The sequence below is a fragment of the Anopheles darlingi genome, chromosome 2 (genome assembly GCF_943734745.1).
Source record: "Anopheles darlingi chromosome 2, idAnoDarlMG_H_01, whole genome shotgun sequence".
Taxonomy (NCBI): Eukaryota; Metazoa; Arthropoda; class Insecta; order Diptera; family Culicidae; genus Anopheles; species Anopheles darlingi.
This window is the reverse complement of record NC_064874.1, coordinates 56,320,690-56,331,190: the sequence shown is the minus strand read 5'-3', so window position 1 is coordinate 56,331,190 and position 10,501 is coordinate 56,320,690. Positions and strand designations below refer to the sequence as shown.

Genomic DNA, 10,501 nt, shown 5'->3' with positions numbered 1-10,501 from the left:
CGATGATGGCGTCTGCGACTGCCATCTTCTCAGCAATTGTTCCTCGGAAAGCGATCACCGCCGACTGCGCGTGTGCTGGCAGTCGTGACGCCCACAGGTCCACCAGCATTGTTTCGCCGAGGGTGTTATTGGCCGTACGCTTCATGTCGGCGAACAGCTTCGACGGCCGCCGATCGCCCAACTCCATTTCCGACAGCACCCGGTGGAGCCTGCGTTGCTGGCTCTCCTCGTAATGCGCGAGGATGGTATTTTCGGCGAACGCGTATTTGCCGTTTTATTTTTATTACTGAATTTTATTATGCGAAATGCACGTCTACAAATATTATCTTACATTTACACTTATACTTCCCATTACACTCTTACTACTTATACACTTACCTATTATAACTCCACCTTATGCTCTACCCGTTATTTCATTTTTTATGACGTTGAAATATATTTGGTACTGGGCATACCTGATACCTGTCCTTGGAACAGCTGTAGCGTTTGTTCTGCGGTGTCTAGCCAGGTACAAATTTATCACCTGTTTCCGTCGAACTCAGGTAGCAGCTTGATCGGATCGGGGATCCTGAACAAATCCGTCACATCGCTGGTCGTTGATGCCCGTGCCGTCGTTGTCGATTCTCATAGTTCAGGAATCGTTGAATCGATCTGTTGAAACTTTTCGCTGTGCTCCGAAATTTGTTGCCTGAAAATGTTCATAGCTCCTGATAATTCTTCGACCTTTTGATATGTAATAATACGTCTTTATTGCAAGACGGACCGATTATAAGTACAGAGTGTTCCACCACCTCGTGAACATGAAAAAATACTTACGCTAGCCTAACCTAACGCTTAACCTATCTCATTCATTCCTCGCGAAATGAATGTTTTCCTATTCATCGGTTCATTCAGTTTTCCTATTTTATATTTTACGCTATATAGTTATAGAGGCCTGAGCCTCTATATTTTTTGATCCATTTCACTTTTTTTTGGCAGCAGCACCAGCCTCTGTCTCTTCCACTCTTCCGGGAACACCCCACTCTCCAGATGATGTTGGAGGACTCTCCTGATGGTATCTGTATGTTCCAGAAGCGCTGTCCTGGCGGCTGTGTTCGGGATACCATCCGGTCCGGGCGCCTTCCTCGGGTTCAACCTCTCCGCGATGTTGTGCAGCTTGTCGTTGGTGACTGGCCGTAGACTCATCTCATCGCCAGGTTCCGTAGGGGTCCATGTCGACAGCTGTCTGTCGACGCGGGAATACCTCGCTAACAACGTTGCGCAAGACTTCCGGGTCCTTCTCCTGCGGGGTTGGCCCCCCTCGCAGCCATCTCCTAACGATGCCAAACGACTCCCCGTACGGATTGTCCTCGACGGCATCAGCTAGCTCTCGAAGGCGCGCACCCCCGTTTGCTGTTTTTGATGGCCTTCTTGAGCCTTAATATCGTCAACATATACGAGTATGTACGTCTGCTTCACCCCGTGGTTTTGAATGTATAGACATGAGTCTGCTTCTGATTGATTGAACTTCATTGATTTTAAAATTCCGTCGATTTTTGTGCTCCAAGATCTTGCAGACTGTTTTAGTCCATATAGACTTCGCTTCAAGTGGAAAAACCATGTCATTATGTTGATCAAAGCCCGGAGGTTGTTTCATAGATATATCTTCTTGTCTTGCCTTATGGCGTACGCGACGAGTCTTGCCTTATGGCGTATCACTTGTCCGTGTTCATCCTTTGTCCTTTTAAAAATCCATTTACAACCAACCGCTTTACGTCCTTCCGGAAAATGTACTAGCTCCCATGTTCCGTTCTCTTGGAGCGCTTCGATCTCCTCCTGCATCGCGACTTGCCATGCTGCCGATTCAGCACTTTTAATTGCCTCTGCGTAGTTCCGTGGCTCTAATGCATCCTCTTTCATCATATTAATTTCTTCACGGTAACTGTTGTCCATGGTGCGATTCCTTCACTAAATGCGTTAGAATTATTGTGCTTAATTTCACTTGTGGTCGCGATTTCGTAACAGCAAGGGGTCAGCACTTCCTCCCCTTCGTGGGTCACTGGGAGGTGGGTAAGAGGCCTGCTGTTGAGAAGGAATTCGATATTAATTAGTGTGGTGCGCAGCACCTCGAACGTCGGTTTCCGACCGGCGCCATTCCTCCAGCATCGGTCGCGCAGCGCCTTCTTCACTGTCTGAATCTGGCGCTCCCAGACGCCCCCGAAATGCGGCGCAGCTGGCGGGTTGAAGTGCCACTCCACTTCCATTTCGGCGGCCACCATCGCTCCCATCTTGCTGTTTACTTCGGCGACCAGCTGCCTTAGCTCCGCCTCAGCGCCGACGAAGTTCGTACCATTATCGCTGTACAGATGGCGCACCTTCCCACGCCGATGCTGGAAATTCCGCAGGCACACGAGGAAGCTGTCGACATCCAGCTTTTCTGCCACCTCGATATCCACTGCCCTTGTGCTCATACACATGAAGAGCGCTCCCCACCTCTTCGCTACGGTTCTCGACGCATATTGCTGTGAACGGAGGCTGGTGCGGAGCAACGCGGTGCCCGGGCAGTGGCGCCATCTGCGGCACGAAGGGCTTGGCCGCTCGCAGGATGCACCACTGGCAGCAGTTTTTGACATTTTTCAACACAGCCCGCAGGTTCACAACCCAGAACCTTTGGTGGATCATTCCGCGACGACCACGTTGTCCCCATGGTGCAGTCCGCGCTCATGATACTCCCTGACGACCTGCTTGGTGATTTTGTGCTTCTGAGGAACCAGTATCGGCGTCCGCGCGTCGCCGCTTAGGGTGGCAGCGTTCTCCAACCTCCCTCGTGCACGCATCACCCCGTAGTCGTCCAGGAACGGGTTGAGGCTGGTCACGCTGCTGCCTTTGTCGACATGACCTTGTCTTTCGATCGCCGCGATGTCCTCCGCATACACGTCCTGCTGAGCTTTCCGGTACATGGCACGACGGGCCTCCTCGAAATCGACCACCGAAAATCGCTTCTCAAACGAGGGCCCTCCCGCTCTCTCGCGCAGGAACCGGACGAACTTGTTTAGCACCACGATATGTCGGATTAGCCGTTGTCAGTTGCTGTACTCGTCCTCGATGCGGAAGGAGGGAGTGTATTCGTCATGAGCGGCCACCGTGGCTTACTCTTCCGTGGTCAATCCGCTCTTCACCACCGGCCACTTGTCCTCGTTGTCCACGAGGAATGCCGGACCGTCAAACCATGCCGCTGTGTTTGACACTTCCTTTGTGGCTATGTTCGCCGGATTCTCTCCTGAGGGCACCCACTTCCACGGCTCCGTCCGCGTAGTCGCCAGGATCTCGTTCACTCGGTGGGCCACGAACTGCTTATATTTCCGGTGCCGGCTCTGGATTCCAGTGCCGGCTGCACTGCCAACGCCAACCTGGTCCCTAGCACCGCCGCTTGCAATTCCAGCTCCTCCAGCATCAGCTGCGCACCGGACGACCGCCTGTCCTCTGGAACCGACGCGAGAAGCTCCTTGCTGTTCGATATGGTATGATATTTCGGATGCGAAACCCGCCTTCATCATGAGCACGCATCAATTGTGCCACCGTGTCCTTGGCCGTCGATAGACTCGCGAAGCTGTCGATATAGTCGTCAACGTAATGCTGGCGTTGTATCGCATCCTTCGCCAGGGGATAGCGATCGGTCACGTCCAACCCTTGGGCCAGCAGCTGGCACCGTCCGTACGCCCTTCAGGACGTATGGATGGCCGCCGGTGTCCTGTACCGTCACTTTCACCCGGCGACTTTCCTTTTCCTGGCGGCTGATGTCGTGGGTCCACTTCATCATCAGTGGATCGTGATATCTGCCCAGGCCGAGACGATCAGCCGCCTCCTCGTCGACAAGCGTGAGAGAGGACCCGCAATCAAGGAACGCGAGAGCGCTCATCTCGATCGGCCCATTCCGTAACGTCACCGGAACCATTTGATAGAATGTTCTCCTCGGCCCGCTGTGGTGAAACAGGACCGCGGTCGAGGTTTCTTCCTCCATCCGCTCTGCACCTCCTGCTGGGTAGTGGAGAAGCGGATGATGCTTCCTTCGGCATCCATCTTGCCCGCACACCCTTGCCGACCGACAGTCCCGCACCATGTGCGGCGCGAAGGCACCCGAAGCAAAGCCTCTCTCGCTTCGCCATGTCGATTCGATCGCAAGCGCTCATTTGCTGGAAATCCTCGCACTCTTCCACTCGGTGCATCTCCGGACACGCTGGGCACGCGGGGATCGCTGGACTCGCTGGGCTCACTTTTCGGCGCGTCATTTGCACGGCTCTGCTTTCGTCGTGCAGATTCACCGTATCCTCGCGTATCGACTTCACCATGCGCATGGTTTCCGCCAACGGCTTCAGCCACTCGTTCAGATCGTCGAGATTCCGCGGTTGCACGGCCGAACGGTTGTCCTCAGCCCACTTAATCCGATTCGCGAGCGGCAGCTTTTCTACTAACTCTTTCACCAAACGCGGGGGTCGTTCAGATAGGCGTCCTGGCCCAACGCTTTCACATTCACAACCAGATTTTCTACGGCGTTGGCCAGCTCAGGAATCCGCGTCAGGTCCGTCACTCGTACGCGTGTCACATCCTTCAGCAACTCCTCGTACACGAGCTCGGGGCGACCGGAACCCTTCTCGAGTCTTTCCATGATGGACGGTACGTTGGCGGCGTCTAGCATCAGCGAACGGACCACCCGCTCGGTGTTCCCCTTCAAAGCTTGCTGCAGGTGATGCAGGTTCTCGATCGGCGAATAGCGCCCCTGGCGCGTCGTTTCTTCGAACGTGCGCTTAAAGGTCGGCCAATCTCGCGCGCGTCCCTCAAACGTCGGGAGCTTCATCAGCGTTGCGCGCTTGGCCTGGTGGTCGGACTTCCGCGGACGCTCAGCGCTTCGACGAGCCGCTCGACGATGTCCGGAACGTCGCTTCGCGCGGACTTCGCTTCCACCGCCTTTCTCAGCTGCTCGTTGATCAGCGTGCATTTCACGCACAGAAACGGTTCATGCGGCTCGGGCAAGCGCTTCAGACCCGCGCACGTGTGATGGAACCAGCGATCGCAATCATCGCACTGTACCATGCTACGCTCGTCTTCCGCCTTTGTGCAAAACCGGCAGTTCCCGTTCGGATTCACAACGAAATTCGCGTGTTTCTCCATTGCTCACGAGAAACCAAAGGGTGTCCAAATTGCCAGTAGAAATGTAAAATCAGTAGCGCGGTCGATGTCTGATCTCTGTTGTAGTCTCGACTCTAGTAATACATTGACTTTTCTTGCCAAAAATGAGCGAGTGAATGCAATCATCATGGAACTCTTCTATCATGCTGCTAGCTTGTACGTAGTTTTCGGAATGCGTTTATTTTAAGAGTTGGTGACCCATTTTTATCAGAAACATTGGGTGACCTTTAATTACTGCTAAAGATATCGGCTTCTTTGCCACTAAGCATTGGAACATTTATAATGTAGAGAAGTGCGTTATTGTTCCTTGCTATTTTTGATGTTACATAGGACATCGCTTCTTCGGGGATTTCAACATTGAATCCTTGTTTGTTTAACAAATTCATAATAGAATTTACTTCATTTATCGAAAGTAATTTGCTACTAGCTTTTCCTTCTTTCGATGACGATATTCTCTCTTGAATATTTAATAGGAGTGTGTTTGAAATATTTAATAGGTCTATGCTTGAAATCAGTGCGATCGTATCAATTTCGTTTAGAGCAATTTGGTTCACTTTATAATTTTCCGTCATGTTGTTGACAGTTGCGCTTAGTTGTTTTATCCTGTTATTTAGCTGTTCGTTGAATTTGTACTGATTATTGTTTTCCTCTATGAGCTCGTTCATTTTGCTATTTATGATTCGGAGATCTTGAGCGTCTGGATTCCCTGCTAGAAATTTCCATTTCCATTCCTTGCTAGAAACTTCATTTCCAACTCATTTGGGATTGGTGCGTCCCACTCGTTTAGTGCCTTGTGTAGCTCCTGCATTAGTATTCTACCGTGAATGGTAATGTTTGATATTAAGCCCAAGGGGTCGAACACGCTCATCACGAACGAGAGCACCTCTCGCTTGGTAGGCTGTCTGGCTAAGGTTCTCACGGCTGGGGGAAGTTTATCCAGCGTCCCTTGGAACCCAATCTTGTCGCTATTGGTGTTCCAGTAAACGTCCAATATCTTCTCTGATTCTTCGGCCTTATCATCCAGTGATCTCAGATTTCCTTTTTCCTTTCTGTCCTCCGGAATGACGTTTAGTAATTCCTCGCTGTTTGTGCAGAACTTAGTGATGAAAAATCCTCCCTCCTGGTGTGCCTTTATGACTTGCGCAACGGTGTTCTTCGCTTCCTCTAGCGTGTGGAAGCTGTCCTCGTAGTCATCGACATAGTGTTGATTTATTATGGGATCAACAGCCAGGGGGTACTTCTCTTTTAGTCTTACTGCGTTGTGATTTTTCGCAGCTTGCGCGCAACTAGGCGAGCAGGTAGAGCCAAACGTCATGACTTGCATTACATAAACGTCCGGATATCTGTTCTGGTTTCCGTCGCGCCAAACGAACCTTTGTGCGTCTTGGTCCTCCTTTCGGATGCGCACTTGGTGGAACATTTCTTAGATGTCTCCACCGATCGCGTAGCGCCCTTCCCTGAACCGAATGAGGATACCAAATAGGGATGTGGTTGTTTCGGTGGGTTTTTATTCCTATTAATGGTAATGAAGTGCGGCAGGTGGTATAGTGGCTCGCGATTCGCGATCATCTCCACTGGTTCCAGTTTCCGTGCGTTACGTACGCCTGGAAGGTTTCCATTGCCCATTTCTTCAATGCCGGGTCCGCTTTTAGTTTGTTTTCTAGGTGCGTTAGCCGTTTTATGGCATGAAGCATTGTTTCGGGAAACCGTTGATTGTCGCGTTTCCACAACAATCCCACTTCGTTGAACAACCAGTTCCTACGGCTGCGGACCGGCACTAATTTGATGGAATTGGTGGTTGGCTCAGCAGTGCCGCAGATAAGTGGCTGCGTTTTTAGAAACGCGTCAAGTCCTGATGGATCGGTAGAGTTGGTGGTGGGCGGGCGGGAGGCTACTACTGCAAACGACGGTCGCGAGTTGCCAGAAACCACATTATTGGTGTCGCCGACTAGGCCGCGATGCACCGACAGAGGAATGTTGTTGGCACCGAACATACTCATCAGCTTCGACTTCAGTTCAGACACGATGCTCTCCTTCAAATCCGCAGCAGCAAGGTCAAGCGCCGACCGCTGACCAGCATTGAATGCCTCTGTACGCAGCCACTTGGCAATCGGTCTTCTCATGAGGGTGGAGCAAGCCGTGCAGGCCCAAAACAGCTGTTTGTGCTTGGCGATCTCATCAAGCAATTTAGGTGGTGCACCGACGCAGGTTTTGTGAAACACGGCGCTACAGAAGCCACCGCATTCGATCAACTCATGAAGTTGAACGATCTCGCGCGCACACGCGTGACAGGTGTGTGCCATGGTGAACGAGAAGGTGTGTAGTAGTATGTGCGATGAAGTGTGGGTAGTACACGGTTCGCGTCCTGATGACGCCAAAAACAGGACTCAGAAACACCAAACCGTAGATGATGCCGAAAAGGAGGAACGGCTAATGACGGGCACAAGACTTTCGCGCACAATCTGCGTCACAAACGGGAACTGGGGGAAAAACTAAAAGGGGACACAAGGCACGGACGATGAAAAATGACGGAAAAACTTGGAAAAACTCGAGACAGACAGAGAGCGAGCAAAAACACGTCCGATCGAACAGAGGTCCGAGATGGAATTACGCTGAAAGCTTCCACGGAGAAGTATCTTTGCATCATCGTTCTGAGTGCGTCCTCCTCTTGGATGACCATCGAGTGATGCTGATCTTCGCCTAGGGACCTTCCCCATACGAACCATCCCAGTTTGGTTCTTGATGCAATCGGCTCGTCGGGTTGTCCGGCGCGAGACACGATGGTATTCAAAAGGTGGTTGTGGTTCAGGCCGATCAGGATGGTTTGCCTAATTTCTCCGTAATCCTGAATCGGCAACCCTTTAAGATATGGGTACGTGTCGCATAGTTCCTTGAAATTTAGAGTTTGAGTCGGCAGGTTTAGTCTGTCTTGAGGCATCCTGGATCGCCAGTTGCACTTGCAGACTTCCGTCCTGCTCGTACGATACGTCTTGAGTCCAGCACAATTTCAATGGCACGACCTGTCCGCCCAACTCTAACTGTCGTGCGACGTCATGTTCGATCAAGGTTAGCGACGAATCCGCGTCTAGGAAGGCGTACGTGTTTATGAACCGACCTTTGTTTAAGAGTTTCACTAGTAGTACTTGGTACAATGTTTTCGACGAGCCCTGGTGGTGGTGTACCGAATGTTCCTCGTATATTTCGGCTCATTGGCGTCATTATTCATCGTCGTTGTGTTGGTAGGTGGCGAGTCGTGTATTAGTTTATGATGTCTTTGTTTACAATCATCTATACCGCAGTTCGATGCCTTCCGGCAATTCCTTGATACATGACCGGCGGACAGGCACGCGAAGCACAAATTCCGTTGTTTAACAATTGCCCATTTTTCCGAGAGACACCTTTCTTTGAACGTGTGGCAGCCGGTGATACTGTGCTGCTTGTTGCACGCCGGACAGCTCGTTTGGGCGTTATGGCTATGATAATGCATACTAGCCCTTTGTTGCGGCTGATTATCAGAAGCCATTGCCTTGGCCGTTCGTGCAAAGGGCTTGATCCAATTACTCAAATCTTTGAGATTTTGGACCGCTAATTGATTTGTTGCTTGCAAGACATACTCCGTTCGTTTTATCTGGAGACTGTATGGCCTTTTAACCAGATCGTCTACCAACCGGTGATCGGAACCGGAGTATCTGGTTTCCCGAGCAGCGTGACAGTGTTCACGATGTTTTCGAGTGCATTATCGAGCTCCACGACGGCGTTTTTTGTATCCTTGCGTATTTTCTGCAGCTCGTTTTGTAGGTCCCGGTACACTAGTTCGGGTCTCCCAAAATTTTAATTTAAGCGTTCTATCATAGCCGGTACGTTTTCTGAATTCATCATGAGTGGCTGGACCGCCTTGAGGGCCTGCCCGTGCAGCACTTGCTGCATGCGGCTCAGGTTTTCCAAGTTTGTGAATGTCCCTGCTCGTGTGGTTTCATCGAAAATTTGTCTGAAGTTTGGCCACTGCTTCGCACTGCCTCCGAATTTTGGGAGGAGTGTTAGTGCTTGCCTTTTTAAATATATCGCCCAGTTTTGCTCACCCTCTTGCTGGATTGCCATCCCTCTATAGAGGTTGGTGAGTTCGGCCACAGGTGTGCCGCTTTACATCCCGGCACATGATAGGTGGAACGCTCGGTCACACTCGAAACAAGTAATCATATTGGTCTCGTCTGCTTTCTGACAGAGACGGCATCTCCCGTTTTTGTTTTGAACGAAGCGAAGTGCCATGATGCCTTCGATTGGACGCGTAAATTAACCTGATTGGCCCTATCACGGTCGTTTTTACTCTCCTTCAGGCCGCCCCTCGCTGTGGGTGTCCCAAAACGTATACGCGATTTACTTTGCACTTTTCCACTTTCTGCAGCTCCTTCAGACCGCTGCCTCCCTTGAGTCAACGGTCAGAACCCGAAACGTGCGTGCTCTGTCACTTGAACTATGTGACTGTGTTGCACTTTTCCACTTTTCCCATCACCCTCCTGGTCACTCTATTTCCGTGCGACCGGAGCGTGGGCTCGCTGCACTTGCACCGTGAGTACTTACTTCGTTCCTGTATCGATCCTGATCACCCTATTCTGTGTTTGGAGCGTGGTTTCGCTGCGCTCGTTGTCTTCCGTGCACGTGTCGTGTCGATCGGACGTTACACGTCGCAACACAAAGTAATTAGTATAGTTGACTTAATTACAATTTGGTTTTACTCTTTCTGTTTTGTTGTTTTTACACTTTTGTTATGAGTCGATACGACTAGTTCCTTGGATTGGAATTTGCAAAGGAAAGCGTATGCGTCTTCAATGTCTTTTGGCCGTGCAGCTTGTGCTTGACCAAAATAAGATTCTTTCAAGCGTGCTATGAAAGCAGCAAGACCATCATCATCTATGAATTTGTTGATGCCTTCCCAATGTTCGTTAAGTATTTGATTTTGTCTGACAAGTGTTTTAATTTTTTGCACGATTTCTTTTGTGCGCTCATGATACTTATAGATGCTTCCATTATCCATAGTTGACACTTGTACGTCGACATTTTCTGTCGATCACCTAAAGCATTTAATAAAATTTCTTTTGCTTCTTCAAAATCTCGGGGATTTCCAGCGAGGCATAAAATGTCTTTCGCTTTACCTTCGATTTTGTTAAACACCTCTTGCACATACAGTGAAAACATTTGTTCACCAACTAATGGTCTTCAAGTTTTTTCACCGTGATGGCGGATAGATTTTTTCGCCGCGATGGCGGACACGCGGATAACGTTTTCTCACCGTGATGGTGGATACGCGTCGGATTTTTTTCACTGCGCGATGGAGGAA

At 50.4% G+C, this 10,501-nt stretch overlaps 1 protein-coding gene across 1 annotated transcript; it reads right to left on the bottom strand.

The window, feature by feature from the left end:
- Positions 1-6,731: 6,731 nt before the first annotated feature.
- Positions 6,732-7,469, bottom strand: LOC125959353 (uncharacterized). The gene has a single exon (XM_049692174.1). It carries the CDS (start codon positions 7,467-7,469, stop codon positions 6,732-6,734), a length of 738 nt encoding a protein of 245 aa, XP_049548131.1.
- Positions 7,470-10,501: the final 3,032 nt, after the last annotated feature.

Excerpts from the sequence above, each read along its gene's own strand:
- LOC125959353 (XM_049692174.1), bottom strand. The coding sequence starts at position 7,469 with ATGGCACACACCTGTCACGCGTGTGCGCGCGAGATCGTTCAACTTCAT.